The following is a 23462-nucleotide window of genomic DNA, read 5'->3' on the forward strand; positions in this document are numbered from 1 at the left end:
TCTGTCTTAACATTGCCCAGGAATCTCAGCTTGCATACCAGCTGCTGCAGGATGTAGTGTTTGTGTAGAATAGTGGGAGTGAATGCAAAAATACACCTGCATGTAACCCAAAACAGTGTGTCCTAAAGAAAACAAGCTTCTTGGCAACTGATGCATTTTAATTGAGAGTGCAGTGCTTCTACTGTGTCATGTGTCTTTGGGACATTGTTACTGAAAGTAGTTGTCTCTGGTTTTACTGTGTTCGCTGGAAACATTATTGCCTGGAATAAAGGACAAATCCAGCTGTAGGAAAAAGACAACAGTTTGGAGCTGAGTCAGGAATTGAGCTACATTCTGGTTTCCTAGATGGGAAGTGGGGTTGGGTTAATGGAATTGCCAGAACATACATATTTATTGCTGGGGGCTGAGACTTGGCTATCGTGCTGGCAAGGGTGTCTGGTGCTGCTAACAAGATCTCCTTTCAACTGCTACTGTCTTTAATTGGCCTGTTTCTGCATGAATTATCTTTGCTTTCTGTCAGAAAAATAGTCTTCTTTTAGAGAGAGCTTGCCAAAGATTGTTGAGAACACCAAAATCTTCTGGACTGTGGATTTTGTAGACAGTTAGATTGAAGGGGTTTAGAAGTAGGGTCCTGACCTCCAGGGTTTCTGTACTCTGCTTGGCAGATGCCTGTGTTGGCTACCTTGCAGCTTCGATCCCTTCCTAATGTCAATGTTTCCTTTAATTTAAAATGTCAATGCTGCAGTTGCCAACAGCAATTTTGCCAGATTGTAGAAAGTACTTTGCCAGATACAAGGGATTTTAGTATTTCTGGGTTTGTGGTTTTGGTTGTCTTTTTTTTTTTTTTTTTTTTTTTAACTCTGCTTCATTCCTGTAAAATCGTCAGTACAGGAAAGCTGTACTGGTCTGCAGGATCTGAAAACGATCTGGAAAACCTAAAACATGATCAGTGTCTTTTTAAGTTTAGTCTTTCCCCAAGAAGCTCTTTTTTTTGCTGAGTTAGGACAGCAGACAGAGATTTAAAATTTACTTCCTTACTATGGGATAAGTAGGGAAGTTTTATTTTTGCCAGTGGATCTAGCTTTCCCTTAACCACATCCATGAGAGAAACGATAAAATAAAGGAATGAACTGTTGGGGATTGGAGCCCTCAGTATTCACGGGTCACTTCCTCAGTGAATTTACAAAAACCAAAATTCTGAATTTACACATGGGTGACCTTTGTATAAATCCCGTCTCTTTTCTAAAGGAGGACTATCCCCAAATGTTAATCATTTACCACTGTTGTGAATCCTGCTGCTTTTCTGCTTGCCTGCCTTAACACGTGTGATCTTCCAACTCTACTGTCTGCTTGGCTGTTCTGGAACATGAGAAGGTGGAATTTGAGCTGAAGGCCATCTGACGCCTCTATGTGAACACCAACAATCCTTCCACTTCGTTTAGATTTGGCTCATTAAGTCGAATCTTTTGCATTAAACTGAAGGAATACCTTTGTTTTAAGGATTTCCTACTTCAGTAGTTTATGAAGTGCTTTTTTCCAAGCAGTTTTTTGTATGTGACTGTACTTTTTATCAGCCTCTCCTAAAACATACCTGTGAAGGATCCTAGTGCTACACAGACAGCAGTTAACAGATCATTGTCCATTTTTGAAGTATTTTAAAATTTGGCCTTTTTCAGTTAATTGCTTAACTCTGCTGCTTTGGAGATGTTTGTGCCTAAGGCCTTCCAGTTTCATAGCTAGGGACTCTTGCATAATAATATTTTTCAAAACACTGTCTAAAGTGATGCATGTTCTCCCTTGCTCCTCTTTCTAGCTTTTGAAGGACTTTATACCAACTGTGACAAAGAGTGGCCATAACTGTGCATGGCATTTCTGTGGGTTTGATTTTAGGAATTCTAAATTTAAAATTTACAAATTGTTATGCTTTCATATGCGAAATTAGAAAGTGAGGTCTTAGTTTGCATTGTTACCTTTTGTAAAATGGTTCTTTTCTAGCTAAATCTTTATGTTAATACAAGTTATAGCTGCAGACAACTTTTTCAATAGTATAATCCCTTAGTCACCTAAAATTGTGGATGATTTATTTGCTCTACTGTTTGCTCCTGCACAGTAATGTTCATTTTTTCTGAGTTTCTATTTTCTTCTCCCTTTAAAAAAAAAATTTGCTTTAGAATCTGAACTTTCCAGTAACTTTGAAAACTTACAGATTGCTTACAGATGCTTGTTTCAGGTGTACATTTAGAGCTGCCACTTAAACTTGTTTTCTGCAAATAGAGTGTGTTGTATACTTGGGTCTGTTCCTCCATCACATTATTTTCTCCCATCTGTAAAATGCGCATGATTCTTGCTTAGTTCTGTGAAGCGTTTTGAAATATAAAGTGCTTTACATTTGGGAAGCGTAAGCAACATATACATGAGAAAGCTTAATCAATTTAGACTTGTACAAAAACGTGCACGATGCTGTGCAGAAAGGGGTTTATTTGGCAGTGTCATCATGTGCACGTGTACTTGCATGCCTCTTCCCTGCACTGCTCACCTTCCAAGAATGCCCCTTTTCCTCGTCTTTTCGCGTCAATCTTCTTGTCCTCACCTTTGCTTTGTTCTTCCACCCCGTTCCTCCCCCGTGCCCACTGACTAATGTTCCCCCTCCCGCTCCCACCGCTCCAGGCCCCCCGACGCCGCCGGCCGCTGTCAGCGTGGTGGAGCCGCGTGGGCGCCGCCGAGGAGCCGCGCCGCGGACGGACAGTGGCCAGCGCTGGGCCCCGAGCGCAGCGCCAGGAGCGCGGGGCTGCCCGGCACGGCCTGCGCTGTGCAAGCCGCCATGACCAGCCTCTGACCCGCGGGCCCTGCTGGAGCTCGGGACTGCTTCCCGCCAGGGGCTGGGAAATCACCTCCTGAGCTCCCTCTCGCATAAGGACAACGGACCCGAAGCTGACTAGAGAGGAGAAAAAGCTTTTATTGCAAAGGCTCTGCAGATTGTGCCGTTGGTATTGAGTCTTTAAAGAAAAACAACGTACAGACCAGAAGCCGCACATCACTGTTACTTTAAAAACAGTATATATCTGTCTATGTGTGCATATAGATAGATATATTTTTTAATTTGTGTTGAAGTTTTTCTTAATGACTGAAAGATTCATTTTTTTTTAGCTGGGTTTGAGAGCCATGCAAAAAGTCACATTTGTTATAAAACTACATGTGCGACTAGTGGGTTATAATACGGTTTCAAAAATCTGAGAGAAATAGAGGGTGTAACTGCCCTTCCTTTCGAACCATGATCATATAAAAATGTCTAAGATACATGGTTGATCTGAAAACTAACCTTTTTTTTTTTCCCTCAATAAGACCTCTTCTGAGAAATATTGTTTGGAAATGAAATAGAATTATTTTCAGTTTTTAAAGAATAAATTTATCAGAACTGTCAAAAAGGCAAAGAGTAATTTTTTTTTCTTTTTACAAATTTTTCTTTTTTTTTTTTTTTTTTTGCTTCTCTGGTCCACTTGAAAAGAAACAGAAATATTTGCAGATTTCCTGACAAGCACCAGTCCTGCCATACGATTCACGAGGTTAATTGTTAAGTCAGAGGTTAAGACTCCAGCTTCATGGCTCATTGGTATTCTTGGGGGCCTTTAACAACATGATGAACAAACCCTTACACTTGAACACACTGTGTTTTCTGAAGTTTGTTGCTTTTAAATTGCAATATTCTTTTCCTATTAAAAAAAAGGAGGAAAAATTGAAACAGAGGGCTTTTTAAAGTTAATTTATATTTAATTTTTAGGATAAAGGAGTTGTTTGAATGATTTTCAAATTATTTCACTATGTTTCAAATTGCCACACAGGCCAGAAATAAAAAACCATTGTTTTCAGATATCCAGACCTGAAGAACCAAGTAAGTGTCAGCCAGGACATAATATTGCCTGAGATATTTTGGCCTCCTCACCCCTGCATCTGATGGGGGGAAAGAGTTTGCTAATGAAATATGAGTCTCTGTTTTACAACTATGCCTAAAAAAAAGTATGAGCAAGCTGTAAACTAAAGATCTGTGGCACCTGCCAAGCTCATTGGAGCAATCTCTTGTGCTCTTTTTAGTTTTAGGCTTTCAATGGTGGATGTTGTAAACTTCTGGTGTGGAGCAAACCCATTTGTTTGTTTCTTTATTTATAAAGTTGCATGAGAATATGCAAACAAAAATAAGTTGTTTAACTTTACAATATTGTATAATATCTCTGTAGTTGAGGGAGAAGAAGCCACTAATTTGAATGGAGGAATTTGGGATAGTTTTGTATTTAAAATGCAAGAACACTGCTGCAATAACAAATCATTGTTTTATTGCAGAGTCTTAAGTTCAGATGTTCTTTTGTTGAGGTCAGGCCACTGCAAGTAGTAGCTGAGTCCTTGGGTGTCAGAGAAGTTTTGTGTAGCTGTTGCTGAATTAAAGAGCAGTTGAGGCTGAAAGACACCTCTGGAGATCAGGCAGTCCACTCCCATGGTAAGAGCAGGGTTGAGTAGAGCAAGTTGTTTGGGACCATGCCAGACAGGTTTTGAGTATCTCCAAGGATGCAGACTTCACACCGTCCAGAGAACTGTTTCACCAGCCTCACAGGAAGAAAAGTCAGGTTTTTTTCATGTGGTTAGGGTTACGGTTTCGAGTGGAATTTTCTGTATTTCAGTTTGTGCCCATTGCCTCTTGTCCTTTCTCTGGGCTCCCTTGAGAAGAGTTTGACTGTTGTCCTTACTCTCTCCATCTAGTGTTTATAGACATTGGTGAGATCTTCCTGAGCTTTCTCCTCTCCAGGCTGAACAGTCCCTGCTCTCAGGCTTGCCTCCTAGCTCAGGTGCTCCAAACCCTTTGTCCTTGTGGCCCTTTACTGCACTCTTTCCAGTATATATAACCATGTGTCTCTTGTTCTGGGAAACCCAGAGCTGGGCACTTTGGAGAATTCATGTCTGCAAATTCTAGTGGCAGAGGGTCTCCCAAGTATTACTTTCCTCTTATTGACTCCCTATCTCACATGGCTCAGGAGGTGTTTCAGTGGGTCTGAAGGCAAGATGGGGTCAATTCCTACTTGAATCGTGACTTAGGAGACTTCCTTGACTTGATCTAAAATTCATTTCATTTCCCTGAGGCCCTATCCTGATGTGAGGTGAAGCTGCAGGGACTCACCCTGGTTGTCTGTGCTACCTCAGCCAGGTCTCCATCCCAGGCCACAAATGGCAGTAAGGGTCTTTGCAAACTTTGACCATCTTGGTGTAAGTAGTACACAGCTTTTGGGTAGTGCACAGCTTGTGGAGCACAGTGGACACTCTGCTGTTTGTATGTTGCCAGATATGAAGACTGCCCTTATCTGTAGTAGGCAAGTTTTTGAATCAACTCTCTGTCTGTCTAGCAAATGTTACTGTTGTAGTCATGAGGAGGAAAAGTCTAGTGTAATTATCCTAGCAATTAAGGAAGAAAATTTTCATTTTTCATGCATTTTCTCTTAAAATACTAAGAAAAGCATTGGGAGATTCAAGCACAAAAAGTGTTACTGGTGCTTTACATCACCTCTCTGATATGGAGTTCATAGCAGCTTATGCCAAGTTCCTTCAAAATGTCATGGTGTCAGCAACTCCATACTGTAGGTAAAATCTGAACTTCTTAAGATGGAGACTATTTACAGAAAATAGGAAGAAATTTTATAATCTTCACACGAAGACAAATATTTTGACTTGTGTATCAGCAAAGTAAGGTATGGGATTCAGTCTCACTTTCCTTGTTGCCTTAACTGGAAGAGCATCTCTTCCTGTCTATTAGTTCTAACAATTAAATCTCTGTATCCATCATTCCCTCTCTCCAAGACTGTGTGCTGTTTGCCATTTCCCATTAGTGGTGCAGAGAGAGGCTGCACAGGAGGTTGAAAAATTTTCCCATTATTTGCTTTGCTAGAGTAGCTTCTTATTCCACTGCTTTAAGAGAATCAAGCCAGTGGCCTCAATTTGCCTCACAGCAATTAATTGTCTTACAATGATTTGTACATTATTAGCACTAGAACAGTGATATCCTCTAATCTGTTCCAGAGGTATATATTTAGCATTGAAAAGATTCTTGGTGTGCTTGAGCTGGAAGGGGTTTCTTCCTGGAACCTCTGTAGTGACAACAGGACATTGGTTCCAGGGGCTGGAGAGAGGCATGAGGCACTAACCTGTAGTAGTAAGGGATAAGCTGGTCTAAACTGACAAGAAGAAAATTTTTCTTGTCTGTGCTTAAGGGTAGGTTCTGTTCTGTTGTGGTGGGTATGGGCTTGATATCATTGTTCTCATATTTGGGACAGGACTTGCAAAAGGGATTGAAAGATTTTTCTTCTTAAATCAATATTGTAGCCAAACTGTGAGTGTGATTGTTGATTGAACTAGGCAGCAGTAAAGCTGCAGTTGTGTGCACAGGCTGTCTGACTGACTATTGCATTGTGCAGCTGTGGTTTCTGTGTTTGTTAGTTTGCTGTTAGGATAGCTTTAGCTGTTCCCAAGCTTTGGAGAAATGTATGAGATTCCTCACTGTTTGCACAACGTAAGCATCATAATATCATTTTTGTTTTTATAATTGATTTTCCTTGTTCATTGAAAATACAGCTTACAGGGCAAAATTAAAAGGAGACCTTTCCATCAGAAACTAAAGGAGGTGAAACAAGTGATTCTGACAGGGTACAGAGTACATGCTGTGGTTCACTTAAAGCACTGACTGCTAAGGCTTCATTCACGGCTCTGCCTAAGTTAACAAAACTGAAACTGGTTCTAGGTATGCCTGACTGTAAGTGTCAGTGCAGTCCTATGCAGTGCATCCTTCTGTTCTGCTTACCAGTGTTGGGTAAAGTGCTGCACAAACAGCTCTTCATGATACCAACTTCCCCCTCCCATAACTTATCTTTTCCTCTTGTAAAAATCCTAAAGGGTACCTTGAGTTTGTTAGAAAAACTTCAAATGTTTGTTCCAAAAAGTGTATTTCATGGATAGAAACTTCCCTCTTTCTCTGTTCACTTTTTCCACTGCTCTGTGATGGCACAGCAGACAACATGGACCTGTTCTGTTATGAAGTGACTTATACAGACATGAAATGTTCCCTTTGTCATGTTTCTTAAGCTCACTGAAAGCCAATGTCTGTTAGTTACCAGTTTTTCTAGATTGTGACTGGTCAGCAGAAGACAGCCTGAATAAAGAGATTGCATGTGTTAAAGCTTATTCTTTTTACAGTAAGAGTGGTAACATGATTGTGTGTCTCTCTGCCCATCTTTCTGCCTTTGCAGCATACCTCTTGTTGATTTGCTAGACAGCACAGAGTTGCCAGAAACTTGTGTGGATGATGCCATGGGCCGTCCAGTTGTTGGCTTGGTAACAGAAGATTCAGAAGAGGCTGTTAGTTGCCCTCCTCCTGGTATGAAGGAAACTGCTGCAGAAAAAGCAGACTCTGATCGTAAGCAAACTGACAGATTTTTCCCTATTATGATGTGTGAGATCAAGATTAAATAATTAGGTTGATATGAGATTGTTTCCTTACAAAAAACGTGGAACTGTTTTAGGAAGCTCCCTTAGATTATATGCATAAGGACAGGAGATGCAAGGGAAAAGTAAGTTCTTCATTGGATGTAACTTTGTCCACAAATGCAGTAAAGTGCAACCATCTAAGCAATTAACTCTGTGTTTTCCTGCTCAGTGTGAGGATGGCTGAGTAAATGACCTCCCAGGAGTGCAGAGTGTTGTGATTTGGTGCACACAGTCTGCAGGCTTGAAATTTGCACCAAAGCTTGAGCAAGTAGATTTCCCCCATCCCTGTGGGTTTTTGCACAACTTTAAAATTATGTAATTCGTATTCAGGAATAATGCAAGTTACAAGTCAAATAACTACACACTAACATTAGGAAGATTATACCTTTTTTGTCTTTTTCAGCATTTGAAGACACATTCCTAAAATTGAAACAGCTGGAGACAGAGTGCAGCAGCCCTGTGCTGACTGAGCGTCCCAACATAAACATAAACATACAGGTAATTGGTCTTTATTCCCCTTGCTACCCTCCTGAATTTTGTTCAGATCATTCTGAAAAGTCTTGCACTTGCCTTGATCTGTTTGCATGATTTCTAAGATGATGAGTAAGTAGTACTGTGAGATAGTAAAGGAAATACAAATGCTTTATGATATATAAACCTGTGACACAGCAGTGAGATAAAGATAGGGGCAGAGGTGCATGTATGAAGACTGCAGCCTGGTGAAGTTTTCTAAAATCAGTGGGAGTAAAAGGCATAAATGCTTGAAATGTTTCTCAGTTGTCTTTATCTGTAGGTTACTACCTGTATGGTGTTTGGTAGTTCACCTCTCTTTTTGGAAGGGCTGAGTTGCTTTCCTGGCAATTTTCAGTTCCAAGAAGGTTGTTCTGACGTTTGTTTTGAGTCAGGTTTGCTGATGATCTGTCCCTCCTGTTAAGTAACCAGTTTGTACCTGCTCTCTGATGTAGGTGTTGGCTCTGTGTTTACACAGAGGAGTGATGTGATTTGATTTACTGCTCTAAAATCCTTCTGAGCAAGTCAGGCTGTGCTTCACAAGCAGCTGAGCCAAAGTACAAGCCTAAGTGCTCTGAACAGGGCAAGGGCTCTCTTCTCCCGCCTTCCTCTTCACTCTTTCTTACCCAGCTTTCCTCTCTTCTCTCTCACCGTCAGAAATCATTGCAGGTTTCAGTGAACAAATGTATCTGCAAACTGGCAAACAAATTTTTTTTCCTGCCTTTGTTTTGAATTTTTGTTGAGGTGCTGGGTTTCTTTAGGTTTTTAGTTTGCTCTTTAAGTTGGTAAACAGTGAGTTAAATAGGTTCAGGGAAAGGGTCAAAGAAATGCCGGGGCCAGTGTAAAAAGAAGTAGGGTTGCTAGAAGGGATGGAGAGGCCAGGACCCTCCCTTACAACAGCAGTGAACTTTGATAGATTCACTGGTTATCAGACAACTGCCCCCAGACAGGATATTCTTCTGGGTTTTTAATAAGCTTTAAGAAATGAAATTTAATTTTCTATTACTCTGCTTTCTCTGATGCAAAAGCTTGGGGAGATTATTGTGTTTTGGGCAAGCAGAGAGAATGAAACACCTGGCAGTGTTATCTCAGTTTTGGCTACCCTCCCTTGCAGGGAGGCTCGAGCATTTATCTAACTTTGAGTGAAGCAGCTATGATTTTTCTTGCTCCCTCAATAGTAACAGGAACCAGGTGCCAAGATAGGTGTTTCACAGTGTGTGTTTGAGCTAAGCCCACTCCTAAGCATTTGTTTTCCACCTCCATGTGAGAGAAGGCTGCTGCTGTGGGTGGTGCTGCTTGGCTCATGTCCCCTTTAAAGGCTGCTGTCAGGGCTGCCTGCTGCACCTCTTTGCTTGGTGAGTGCATTACAAAGATTACCAGGTCTCTAAGAAGATTAGTCAGTAGACTGTAGGTCCTGTTATGCTGAAACACTGCTTCTACATAAACTAAAGCAAATGAACACAGTTTATTTAAGAATATTTTAGCCTGTTGAGCTCCACTTTAGTTCAGAGAGGGGAAAAACATTTCATTGGTTCATTGAAGAGAATGGACCAAAACTGTTTCAGTGGTTTTTAAATCGTTTTATAATAAGCAAGCTAAGATTCCTGTAATGAGCTAATCTAACAAACAGCTGCCAATACAGAGCAGTCACAGTCATCCAGCTGCTGTCACATGAGGTGCTGAGTAACTTTAGAGGTTCTAGATACTGGGGGGACAGTAAGCTGATTAGAGAGCAAGAACATTTACGTAACAGAGAATTGTGGATCAACAGTATGCAAACAGGTGGGTAAAACACAGTTCAGCTTTCAAGAAGGACGTGCAAATGATATTAGGAAAGTGTAAGAGTAGATCATTGGAGGTTTTTTTAGGATAGAAGAGATAGAATAAAACATTTCTGCCTATGATGTAGCTTACCAAGAAATCACTTGAGAGTGTTTGTTTAAAAAAGATAGACAAAGATTAGAGACTCTCTGCATACTTGAAATTCCCAGTGCTTCAGATTGCAAAGACATGTAGGTTACAGCAGCACCAAATAAGCACACCCTTCAGAGAGGAAGGTTAATGGTTTGGAAACCAGTCCTGAAAAGAGTGACCTAAATGTAACTATTAAAAATACCTTGTTTCCTGCCTTTGAAGGCTGCTTTAGCAAACATAGAAGCTTTTATTTATAGTGCTTGTTATGAAATATACCAGTGGACTCTTCTGCTGTACTTACTTTTTTTCTTAATCTATTAGTAAAAGAAGTGTATGTTTGTCCTCTTCTGCATGGGACTGCAGTATATCCACTAAAACCTTGCAATAAGTTTAGTTCCTGGAGATTGCTGTTATTTCAGAGGGAATGCAGTATTGCAGCATTCTCTCCAAATGTGTGTGATTACAAATTTCAGCACGTGTAGAAACTGCTACAGTACATTAGAGGTTTGGTAAAATGTACTGGGGAAAAGTGTTATCTTTCTACTTATGAAGGCAGAGCTGTATGCTGAACTTCATGACACTGTTATATGCCAGCTCACTTCAGCTTTGTTAAGGAAAAATCCTTTAACTGTTTTCCATCAGGGACAGAGATGGCCTGAGAGTCATCTTTATGTAATTCTATTCTTGCAATCAATCAATCCTGATTGATTTCTTTGATAGGGAAATATTTATCTAGCTACCCCTGTTCTTCTGGAGAAAAAGAGGAAGCAAGAGAATGAATGGCTTCATTCTTCTCTGCTGCTCACTGCCAAAATCTGTTGGGATGGAAGAATGCGACTTTGTTCCCAGCTTTCACTAGTGCAGTGACCAGATCTGACAAAGAGAGCAAATAGCTTTAAATACACCAACACTCTGCTTTCATCAGCTTCTGAAGGGAAATGAACAATAAAGGTTCACCCTGTTTGCCCGTGCTCAAAGTCTGCTCCCGAGTCAGAAATACAAGGGCATGAGGGTTTACTTTTTCTGAATTTGTTGTGATCTGTAAGTACATGGAAGTTGCTCTAAAATGTGCCTGTATTAGGCTACATCTTCCTGCAAAAAAAAGTGATTTTTAGTGGCACCAGGAACACAACTCAAAAGCACAAAGGATTGGGATCACACGCCTTGTTACTGCCTTTAATCTTTCCTTGCTTTTAGCATTGCTGCCTAGCTCCATGTTTTGATTGAAGAACACAGTACAAGTATAGTTTGTCTAGTCCATGGAAACAACAAACATTCCCAATGAGCTAGAATAATGACAAACCCCAGAAGCTTTACCATTTTGTGTGAACAGCTGAAATATCTTGTAAATTAGAGACATCTTGAGGCGTTAGCAGGTGCCGGATGCTTTTCCCCCTAGCTACATTCTTTTTTCATTAAAAAAAACCTGTAAGACACCTATGTTTTTTTTTCAAGTGCAAAATAGAGTTGGAAAAATGGATCATTAATATTGAGAGAAATATTTCCTTGGTGGTATGAAATTCATGCTCTATTAAAATATTATTTAATAAGCTTTTCAAAAGTAAGGAGTCTAATCGTTAACAGACTTAGAGTGACCTAATTAAATTGATTGTTCAGGTGGAGGAAGCTGAGAGGAAGTTAAACAATAAAATGGTACTTCAAGCTCCAGTGTACTGATGTGCTCAGTTAAAATGATCAAATTTACTGTATTGGTGGAATAATGCATTCGAAATGCTGTGCAGGTACTGTTACATATGGCATCTGCTTCAGTGAGGTCCAGTGTAAAGACTTTAAGATTATCACAGTTGGGTGCTGCAGCTGTACAAATAATAATAATTCAGTTGTAATATTCCTTTTGGCAATTCCAGCAGCCTCTCTAAAATAAAAGTATTGAAAAGTACTGATAGTCCTCATAGGTTTTTTTTATGTTGACAGTGGCCCTTGGATATTTTGTGAAGTTCATTACTGACTGGGTCAAAATTTGAAAACGGATTCTCCTTTAGATAGTCTCCTAAGATCCTATTTGGATATCCCAAAAGATGATTTCGAGGGAGACAAAAAAAGGAAATGTTTTTCCCCTGTCTAAAGACCAAGTAACTACAAGTTCTCACCAGTGTCTCCAGGGAATGTGGAAAGCTGAAAGTGGATGGAGAGCTGTGGGGGAGACAGGTGTTCACCTCTTTTTTAGCTCCTCTGCTGTCTCTCTCTCTGCAATGGGCGTCGTTCCTCCTGGGCACGCTGTAGTTGGTGCAGGTAGGAGTGCAGCAGGATTGTCCCTGCTCCAGGCAGTCCTGCAGAACTTGCCTCCCTCTGGGAAGAGCCTGCCCTAGACTGTGGCATATGGTGAGGAAGGCAGGACTCTGTCTCCCCCTGCTGAGTCGTACCCTCAGAAGGAAGGTCACAGGGTTTAGTTTTCACTCAGCTAATTAACTTCTGCCACTAATCAAATCACAATTAGTACATTGAATGCTTAATTAACATTTTATAATTAAGAAATGCAATTTTCATAATGAAATATACTGTAGTGAAAGGTATCTCATTCTTACTTGTCTTCATTATGTAACTGGCTGCCAGTTTATTCTGATATAATCAGTGGTGGGAGAGGTAGTTAGTAGCACATTAATTAAACTCTTGGTCTAACTTTTAAGTGGATTTTAAATTATAAATCTTCACAGCTTGCATTTGAGAGTAAATTATCAACTTTTGCTTAGGCTACATTGATATGATATAATGGCTGTTATATTGATCTCCTATCAGTAAACTAGGCTGCAGTTTTAGGATGCACTTCATTTCTTGCACACTGTATTTTTAGAACAGCAGTTTGCATATCCACATTTAAGCATTGTGCTTCTTTTTACTTTGTGTTGCTGTGACATTACAACTGAGTTCCAAAATAAAGGAAATAATTGCTTTTTCATTTCAGTATAAATCTGCTGACTTTCCTCTGGCTTCAGAGCCTTGTTATTTAGAGATGTTGATAAACTTCAGTCCAGACTTGTCCATGTGGAAACTGCTTCTGATAAAGATGTTTTCATGTCTAGGATGAAGTGGTGAAGTTGACAGATAAATGTCTTAACAACGCAATCGAGAGCCCAATCGTAGCAGCAAAGTGGCTTCCAGCAGATCTCAAAAGCAATATTCTGAAGGCACAGGCAGAAGCAGGGCACAAGGTAAATACTCGACTGAACAGAGCTGTGACGCTCTCAAATGTTTTATTTCTCTTCAGCTGCCTGCTGAAGAAGGTGCCTTGCAAATAAGGGTGTTCCAAGAGCCTTGTCCAAGGCAGGGTCAGAGGGCTGTTTAGCCTTTCTTCACAGTGATAATGGTTCTGTATTGGAATGAGGACCCAAGGAGGAATTTCTGTCCTTGATGATACTCAACAGGTAACAGGACAAGACCGTGTGCAAGCCCTGGTTTGAGAGGTCGTTGAGACAGGTAGCCTCCAAAGGTTGCCTTCTAATTAAGAAATTATTCTGTCACTAAGACTGGGCTTCTTGCATGTTATAGTAAATTCCTTAGCAAATAACAGTATTTTATTTGGCTTGTTGGTGAATTATTTTTATTTCTGCACTGAAGTTGTCACGTGGAATTGATGTTCTAAGTCCCCATTTTTGTGCTGGGATAGAGACACTCAGCTCTGCTGTGAATCTCAGACCTGACACAAGATGGAAACAGGTATCATAAATGTGTATTCGTTTCTGTTCATTTCTTCCTCTCAGGTTGGAAGAGATGACAGCATGACAGGTATCAAGAATTCCAATATTCAGGAGGCTGCTGCCAGGTAATGAATAGATTTGTAAGAAACCTGTGGTGTAGTTATCCCACTACAGAGCCAAGAACTTGCAGTTTAGTGTGGTCTGCCGGTGGCTCAGTCATAATTGCATTTTACCTTGCATAGAGTACCTTAACCTCATGAGTGTGATGTGTTTTTGAGATGAAAATCAGGGTTGTAACTACTAAGTTTTATTATATACAAGATAAGACAGATGCTCTTTATTCTCCCATACTTGATGACCATTGTTACAAATGCAATTTCAGTTACTAATTTTTTCTGAAATGGGAACAGCTTTAATATGGGGAGAGGGGATGGGTCTGTTCACAGTAGGTGTTTTCTAATGGAGAAAAAAAATTGTATACAAATCCCTGACAGTGACAATTTCCTGATACATTTAATACTAAATACTAAATGATTGCAGGGTCCAGTGGGATTGCAGACATTGAAAGAATTTAAAAGGTTACAGTGTCTAACAACTTGACCATCTGTGAAGATGCACATGTGGCAGACCTCAAAGAGCAGAGGGTGATACTGTAAATAAAATGTACATTAGCAGTCCCAAAACTGTGTTGTTGCAAGTGATTCATAAAGAGCTTTCCATGGAAGGTTGTACTTGTTTTCTGTTTTGTTTGTTTTTTGTTGGTTTGTGCCAGGAACATTATCCTGTCAAGCAAATCACAGAGCAGTCCTCCAGCAACCAGTCCGGTATTTCAAGATCCAAGAGAGCTGCTGAGAGCAATCCCTGCTTCAAACACCTTTGTTCCGTAAGTGATTCTGGAGAAAAATGTTTCTGGGGTAAGGGGACCACGTGGAGATTGTGATGAAAAGGTCTGAAAAGATGAGGAACAATTGCTGAGCATTTGGGCTACGTCTAACTAAGCAGGTTTATGGATGCATTTTTAATTACTGTTGAAGCAGTTAATCAGCGTAGGCCAGGCCTCGGGGTGAGTATCCTTGCAAGCAGTAGGTGAATCTCTCTCATCTTCTGAAAGGACTGAGATTCCTGACATCGTGCTGCCCCTGGCTCTAAAGAGGAAGATAAGAGGATGACAGGAAAGACTTCAGGCAAATTAGACACAAGGGCTGAAGAAACTCCTTTGAGATAGAGGACATGGATACTGTAGGGTACTGTACACAGCTGTAGCTGGAACTATGAGAGACAGCAGTAACCTACTGAGGTACTTGGAAGGCATTTACATTAACGTACAAACATCAGTCTTTTGTCTACCTCCGTGAAACTGGTGTCAAGGTTTTGAGTTATCTGGGACGCAGCCCTGTTCCATGCTGTCCAGGCAGGGTGCTAATGAGAATGTTTTCCCGTTTCAGTAAGACGCTGAATGAGGACAATGCTGACTCTAACCACGAGGACCTGCTAATTCCAGCTAATCTGGCTCAAACTGAGGCTGCTGTTTCAAAGGTATCACCACCTGCCAGCCTGGAAGGTTTCTGTGTCACATTCTGAGCTCCCGATGCCTCCAGGCAAGCCCAGCAGACCTTGCTGCATGCCTCTCATAACTTTGTGAATGCCAGGCGCTGGGGAATGCCAGAGAGTGCTTTCTGAAGCAGGCAGAGACACTGCACAGATCTTTCCAAAGGCCATTTCTGTGTGTCCTTTCCGGTTCTTGGCATAACTCTTGTTTTTCTAAACTGGTTGTTTTTCTCACACTGGTGGGGAGCCCCTTACATCCCAACGATTTTATGCTCCAGTAAGGAGACTGTAGGGATGAAATTCTGACATAGGCAGTTCCCATCAAAGGAACCACAGAAGGAAAAGTTTAAATTTAGGTGATCATTTGTTGTATTCTAGTTACCTAAAGGTAATTTTTAACTGGACTCCATAAAGAGCACAAATTCGGGGATTAAACTTTCTTTTGTCCCTCTCCAAAAGAAAAGCAGAGTCCAATAGCACTGGACCTGTGCTGTCTTTACTTGAGCAGACTGACACGTTGTTCTGGATGACCAAAACTCCCTGTCCTGTAGCTGTTGGACCTCTAAGCCAGTATTACATAGTTGATCCCACTGAATAGTCATAAATTTTACCGAGTTCAAACACCCCACTCCAGGCCTTGCTGACCTCTTGAATGGCACAGTACCCCACCTTCGCAGAGGCAAAGGGACAGTTTCACTGCTTGCTTACAGAGCAATGAATTGTTTCCAGTCCATTAATGAGAATAAGGGAAATTAAAAGGCAATTTGAAAAGATCAAATTAAAAGACTTGAAAAAATAGGCCTGATAAAAAGTGGCGTTCATCAAAGATACTAGTCTATTACTCAGGAAGCCACTAGAGTATTCAGTAGACCTATGTGGTTACTACTGGGAATTCAATTCAAAATTGATTTATTCCATAGAGCACTCCAGATGACCAAGACGTTTCCTTAACATCACTGACAGAGAATCTAATTGACTTTACAGAAGCCACACCTCGGGTAAATGTATTTCAAACCCAAACTTCTTCCTTTGCACATAACAGGGATTTTTACTCATGAACTCTTCTCTGGCTTTACTGTCTGTCTGCCAGGCAGTGGAAAGAAGTGATGGACAGGGATCAGTGCTCATATGACCCCCACGTGCAGGGTGGCTGGTGTACGGGTGTAGATTTACAGCATTGCAGGGGAAATGAAGGAACCCAAAGAGTGAACCTATATGTGTACCACAGCAATCTCTAGTACTGTTTTAGTAGAGCTGCAAGTGCCAGCCTGCTTCTCACAGTTTTGGGGATTCATAAGGGTTCAGTAATACATAATTCAGAAATTATATGGGGAGATCTATGTACATGTATATCTGTCTGTATATATATAGATATACACACAAATACCTGAGAAGTAAACATGTAATACAGTAATACAAATCAAGCCTTTTATACAGATAAAAAGAAATCTCTTCTAATCTATGCTGGGAAAATGGAGTTATTGTATGCACCGAGAGAAAGGGAGAAGAAGGAGGATGTTTAAACTCTTCACAGTAGTGTGCTCTGGATTAAGGTTGTCTACAGAGCACTGAAAGATGATGGATTCTTTCCTTTGGAAGGGAGCACTGAGTTGAAGCTGCTCCCAGTGAGTGTCTGGCTCTGTGCTCAGTGGGTGCCACATCTCCACCTAATCACTAGCATGATTCAAAGGCTAATGAGGGGCAAATTATCTGAGATTGTTTTGGGTGGCAATGCTATTTTGACAACGTTCTCGGCTACTTTCAAGTTTTTAATTGAGTTTTTGTTTGCTATTTGTAGGTGTCTTCCCAGCCCATTGTAACACCGAGGTGGATAGTGCCAGTGAGTTACTTGACCATTTCTTAACAAAGAAACAGAAGCTTTTGTAATGATTAAAAAACGGGAGTTCAAGTTAAATAATAAAATACAGTAATTTTTAATAGTTTGAAGGTCTACAAAGTAATGTACCAGACTAAAAATAAAGCAAACTAATTCAATTAGAGTAAATCAGACAGCATACCCTGTTAATAGTTAAACTTCATTTTTACTGTATTGTACTTCAGATAAATGCCATAAAATTTCATAAAGAATTCGTTTTTAGTAAAGCCCAGACTGGAGTTTAATAAATCCTATTTTTACCATTTATGAGTTAATCATATGAAAAGTTAGCTTGCCTTGTCCTGGCTGGCGTTTGAGTTTCTTGTTTCATTCTTCCCCATTCAGACGGGACTGATTTCCAACGGGCCTTTGGGAAATAATGTTGCCTTATCTTTGAAGGCAGTGAAAGGCAGCACGGAGACCCTGATGTCCTCAGCTGCACTGACATCATCCCAGCAGACACCTGAAGTCCTTGCAAGGTGAGGTATCCTCAGCTAACTCCACAAGTGTGTGTGGGCACTCTTACTGCTTCCACCGACAGTTACAGTGGCCATTTAGACACAGGGCCTTGGTTGCTGTGCTAATAAACTGTAGTTCTGTCTCAGTTTATAGCATTTGAAATATTACCAATAAACTATAAACTGATGTGTGTATATTATAATTTCACTTCAGGTTTTTTTCCTTATCTCATGTACAGAAAAAATTTCTGAGAAATCTCTTTACAGAAATTTACAGAGATCTGTGCTAGAGGATAAATGGGGATGGAGAGAGATGCCCCCCTGTTATTTCCAAGCCATAAGGGTGTCAAAAAACCAAATGGGTAGAAGCCTTTTCCCTCGCTATCCCATTCTGCCATGCTGATGAGGCAGAATGATGGCAGTGATGGTCAGGCCTTGTAGTGTCCATTTTTAAAGAATGGCAGTGGTGCTACTGCTGCATTGGTTAAATTTAATTCAGTTTGCTCTTCTGCAGTTGTCCATTAGAAAGGTTTGTCGGTTGGTCTCATTAAGTTACAAGGAGAACAACCATGAATGCTCTTTGAAGAAATACTTCTTTCTTGTAATCCATCATGACAGACCTTTTTGGAGGAGTTTATTTACAGAGCCTTATTTTTTTTTTTGCTCCATTTTAGCCCAGTTACTGAGGATGCTACAGTAAGAACAAAATGTTTGCTCACCACTGAACTCTAGAAGAAGAGTCTCTGAAACCCTCACCTTGTAAAAACTCAGATCTTTTAATGTATCTCCAAGGGATCCTTCCAAAAGACTTGCTTGGGATCAAACTCACGTGGAACAGGAGTCAGCCGGCTGGTTTGCCAGGATCCAGGAAGAGACTTCTACATTTATCACAATCTAACTGGAATTGTAGCCTGAACCAGGATGTAAAACCACATGCACATTTGATCTTCTGTCACACTGGAGCTAGTTCTGCACTGAGGAAAAGAAAACAGTTGTGATCTGCTCGTGCTGGGTTAATGGTTCCTTACCCTGAGCCGGCTCTGGTGCTGCTGGAAGGTGTGGCAGAGCTGTGGGGTGTGAGACGGCCGTGATGGCTGTGGAATAATGAACATCGAAGGGATGAGGAGAACTCGCAGGGCCACCTCGTGGCCGTGCCCTGCACGGGCTCTCCATGGTGGTCACTGTCCTGTACAGCCAAGGACATTTTCTTCTGTGTGATTACTCCCTCTGGTTTTCCTTCATTTTACCAACACATACTCTACTTTTTGGCCTTAACCCCCTTAATAATCCTTGCATGCCCTGTTACAGTACCTGGAAAGCATGAAAATCTAGTCCATACCAGCTATGTAGACTGGATTTGAGCTGCTGCTCATTGCAACCAGGAAAGTGCAAATTACCTGCCAAACAGCTTGTAGCATTAGCAGAATACAGCAGAGGTCCCACATTTGACAGTGATCATTTAATTTCCTACATGATTCAAATACATGCATTTTAGACTAAAGATCTGTGTGTTTTAAAAGCCAAAGCAGTGAAGGTGTGAGTGCAGCTTACTTCAGGAACTGCTTATTGATTAGTTTTATTGTCTTCTAGGACTAGAAAGGAAAAGAATTTTCTTGTTTCTCTTCATGCTATTTCTGGGTGTTTTTTCCAGTTGCTGTGCTTCAGGAATACTTACCAAGTATTTTTGCAGCATGAGGGTACAGCTGGATCAGTTTTTAACACCACTTTGAATCCTGTTCCAAGTGTCATCTGATAGTTGTATGTGGAACAAATAAGAAAGACTAGCGTGAAAATAGGAAAAAAATATGAAAAATTCCTGTAAGCAATTCACTTCTCTGTAGAAGAGAAGGTAAGAGCACACATTCCAGAGAGCAGGTGAAGGTCTTTGGGTGTCAGGTGAAGTTTGGGGTACAATGCATACAGTTCAGAGATCATTTGAGCTCTGGGCAGCAGTATCATCACATGGACCCTGGTGATACAGCCTGTGAAAAAAGTAGTGCAGAGTCAAAAGGAGGAGAAACAAAGATGGTGAATCCCACATCTTAACAGGGAAGCACAGATGAAACAACTGTGATCTTTCTTTCGGAGGAAGAGGTTTGTATATATGACTGGGCATGGAGGGTATTTTCTGCTGCTGTTTGTAGATACTTACATGCATGTGGTTCTTAGAAACAAACTTAAATGTGAAAATTGGTTCTGGAACCTGTATGCACAACTTCATTTCTGCCCATTGGCTGTGTGCACATGTCTCAGTGTAAACAAAGGTCTGGACCAAAACACTATGGATTGTGCAAGTAAGCTGGGCCCAGCGAAGCTGCTGCATTCAGACCAAGGTGTTCGTGCTGCTGTTGCTCTTGTTTTCTTCTTTGCAAGGTGCTGAATGCATGTTAAGGGAGAAGCCACATGGATTTTACGTGGCCCCGCTGCCACTTCTCAAAACCCCTGAGGCCTTAATAGAGCAATGTAGGGACCAGAGAAAGCTGGTAGGACTGACATACCAGAGTGACTCTGCAGGCAGTGGTTTGCAGCCCTTGCCTCAAGAACCAGGATTTGAGGATTGGTGGCAGGTGCACCTGGGCAGGTCCTGCTCCTGCACTGCCAGAGGAGCAGAGCTGCTGCCCCGGACCAGGCACAGGGTTCCTGCCCCCAGCCCTTCAGCTTTCTCATTGCTACTTCCAGCTGAGTATTGGCTTTCTTTATACTTTAAAGTCTGAGCCTTACTGCTTATTAAAATGTAGAAGATTCCTAATTCAAATATCAAATGTTGTAGTCTGGATTAATAATGCAGTTGCCAGCAAAGTTCCTGCAGGAAAAGGGAAGCAATGGCTGCAACAGTCTGCTTCCTGCACAAAGCCAGGACTGTGTGTGGAAACTTGGCACTTGCTATTCATCTGTTTGCTCAGCAGCTGAGCTGGCATTCGCCAGCTACATGTGTTGGGTTTGTAAATAGACAGAATGCAGTAACATTTTCTTAGGCATGTTTGATATTTGGCTCTTCCCATTGGGTTCAGGAGCTCTGAGAACTGTCAGCTTGAATCCTTCCCAAAACTGGAATAACAGAAGTTTACAGTTTTCCAGCACTGCGTGTTGAATACCATTCTTAGACTCCTCCCGAGCCATCACAGCAAATAACAAGTAAATAGTGTGTGGTGTGTCCCCTAAAATCTAAATGGCTCCAAATAACAACTGTTATGTCAGCACGGTCAGGATAGCAGTGGTTGGAGGGGAATGTTGTAATTACACACATGCACACACAGAGAAACTTCAAAGAGGTGAGGATTTCCTCAATTTTCAGAGGACTAATATTTGAAGCTTCACATAAAAATGCAAACATTTCAGCTAATAAATTGGGAAGTTGCAATATCTTAGATTTGGGGCTAAAAACCTAACTCTTCCCAGCAATATGTGATACTTGGAGCAAATATTCACTCAACTTATCTTGATGTAGCTTCCTTAGCTAACCAAATCATTGCTTATATAGGTAGCCTGGAGAGACCAAGATGGCACAAGTTTGTGATCTGAACATCCTGCAGTTTGGCATCACTGTTCTGCTTTGCAGCTGGAGGTACTGAGTTACAACATGACTGACTAACAGGTAGCATAGCATTACTCATCACCTGCGTTTTATCAAACACAAATAGGATACTAGTTCCTGCAGCTAGTGTTACAAAGTATCAGTTAATGCCTGTGTACTACTGAGAAGAAAGAGTTTTCCTGCCATTGCTATACTATTGATTGATTGGCTGTAGGGTCTAAGCGTTCTCTTAAAATCTATTTTTTGGTATTTGTTTAAAGAGATTTATAAATAAAACTTTTGTGTGAATTTGGTGTCAGGATGTTGGCAGGTCTGTGAACCACTTAAAAGCTGTATGAGTTGACAGGAATGAATGAATGAATTCTAAGTGATTGGATCTGAAAGTAAAAGTGATTTTACTCCAGTAACATTCTGTGATTGGAGTAAAAGGTTTTATAGAAATTGAGTGTTTATAATAACAGCATCCCAGCTCTTATCTCAAACTGATTAACCTGAGAGAGATGTATTTTGGTCTCACCTATTTAAGACCATCAGAGTCTGCATGTGCTGCATGCATTTACAGACTTAGGAAATGGCCATTAAAATACGGGAGTTGAGGCTTTCTTACACCAGAATTAAAGCAATCTCTTCTTTAGTTTAGTCGTAATAGTGTTCAGTATTAGGTAAATTATATGACATAAATTACCTGCTTACCTGTTAATCACTCATGGTTAATGAATTAGCTTGAATATATTTTATTTTAGACTTAAATTTTAGTCATACTTTGTCGAAGACAGCTATGTAAGACAATTTTTTGGACACAACTTCAGCAAGAAAATTTGCAACCCTGTTAGAGCAGCTCAGGTGAACAGTCCAGCTATGTATGGGGCTCTGTACAAAATGTTTGTAGTCCTTGCCTGCTCTCCCTTTGTCTGCACCCTGCTCCTTCCTTCTCATTGCATGAAACAAAGACATCCTGTTGGGATGAGCGTGTCCTTCACAAACAGCACTGGATGTATTTTTCACATTGTGAACATATTATGGTACAATCCAAATCTACTGATGAAGCGATAGCAGCTGTGTTCCACAGCCAGCTAGCATTTAAAGCTCTATCTGGGCACATAGTGTTTCTGTTAGGAAGTTGTAGTATCTGTATGTATATATATGTAGCTCTTAGACACTGTAATGCCTCAGCTTTCAAATGCAGCTGGACAATCATAGCTTTTCAACCAAAAAATACACCGAATATGTTAATGGCCTTTCAGTGACACAGGTGTGGTCCGGGTGTGTTTGCTCCAGGTGTTGGCACCAGAGACAGGAGTGCAGGGCCCTCCCCACAGTGCCGTGGCAGAGGCAGAGCTGCAGTGGCTCCTGGCAGTGCTGGGGGGATGCAGGTACTCAGCACAGCCCCTTAAAGCCAGGGCCCAGCTTGGTGTCACGAGTGGCTCCGTGTTGCTGCTGGCCTGAGGAGCAGGCACTGCCACAGCACTGACCCACAGGGCCTGGAGCCACAGGATTCTCCTGCAGAATTCACCTCCTTTTGACTGCTTGGCTTGAGCACTCTGCTCCATAAACACACACACCCCCTACCTATATAACTGGACAAACTTATTTTTAAAGTTTATAAGAATATTTTTTTAGCTAGATTTGTTTTGTTAAAGCCACACTAACTACTGTATTTTTACTTTTTATATGTAAAGCTTGACAATAGCTCTCAATGTATAATTTATTTGTTGTTTTTTTATAAAACAAAGTGCACCCTCTTGCTTCTGTTTCACAACACTGGTGACATATGAACTGTCCTAGGCACTGCACTGAGATCTGTATTGAAACTGTACATGGGAACAAGTAGATCTGTAGTCCACTCAACTCGGTCTTGGAATGTTTATGCTGTAGTTTTGTCTTAAATACACCATGTCAGTGCAAAACTCTTGCAGAGTCATCTTTAAGCCCCCTGGGTTACATGGGCACAGCACTAAGAGGTGGGTCAGCTGGGGCTTGGGACACTGGGTTGCTGCTCTTAACTTAGCCTGTTGTCAGTTAAAGCATAACTCAAAACAGCACCTAAGATGTAGATGCTAAAGAATGAAATGCCTTTTTTCCAACAGAACTGAGATTGGCCAGGAGGACTCTCTGAGTGCAGTGCCTTTGAAAACCACTCCAAGGTGTGTGCCCAGAAGGGGAGCCCGAGCTTCCCAGTGTGGTTCCAGTGCAGGAGGCCAGTTAACTGAGCACCCTCACTCTTGTCTCCATCAAGGGACTGGGCTGTATTTGCAAGTACAGCAGCACTAATGATAGTTTAAAGGGAAACTGTTTACTACTCCCAAGCCCTGACTTCAGCTAAATGCTAAAGAAGGCAGCAAAGGGCAGCTAAACCTTTGATCATCTTTTTTTCTCGAAGACTATTTGGAAAATATTTAAAGGAAGAGAAATTATTCCATCCTAATGACTAAGATCATAGGAAATAA

General features: G+C 41.1%; 1 protein-coding gene across 2 annotated transcripts in view; it reads left to right on the top strand.

Annotated features, from left to right (window-relative positions):
• Positions 1-22922, top strand: part of EPB41L5 (erythrocyte membrane protein band 4.1 like 5) — a 53394-nt gene extending 30472 nt beyond the window's left edge. Inside the window, exons 17-26 of one of the 2 annotated variants that reach the window (XM_014871727.2) lie at positions 7281-7447; positions 7922-8016; positions 12984-13112; positions 13662-13723; positions 14371-14481; positions 15044-15134; positions 16067-16144; positions 16945-16986; positions 17368-17501; positions 18155-22922. In XM_014871727.2, the coding sequence (XP_014727213.2) occupies positions 7281-7447; positions 7922-8016; positions 12984-13112; positions 13662-13723; positions 14371-14481; positions 15044-15134; positions 16067-16144; positions 16945-16986; positions 17368-17501; positions 18155-18212 (967 nt within the window). In that variant the 3' untranslated portion in view covers positions 18213-22922. The remainder of the gene's footprint in view (positions 1-7280; positions 7448-7921; positions 8017-12983; positions 13113-13661; positions 13724-14370; positions 14482-15043; positions 15135-16066; positions 16145-16944; positions 16987-17367; positions 17502-18154) is intronic. The other variant, XM_088168255.1, reaches the window with a different exon arrangement.
• Positions 22923-23462: the final 540 nt, after the last annotated feature.

Source organism: Sturnus vulgaris, chromosome 7 (genome assembly GCF_052056855.1).
Source record: "Sturnus vulgaris isolate bStuVul1 chromosome 7, bStuVul1.hap1, whole genome shotgun sequence".
NCBI lineage: Eukaryota > Metazoa > Chordata > Aves > Passeriformes > Sturnidae > Sturnus > Sturnus vulgaris.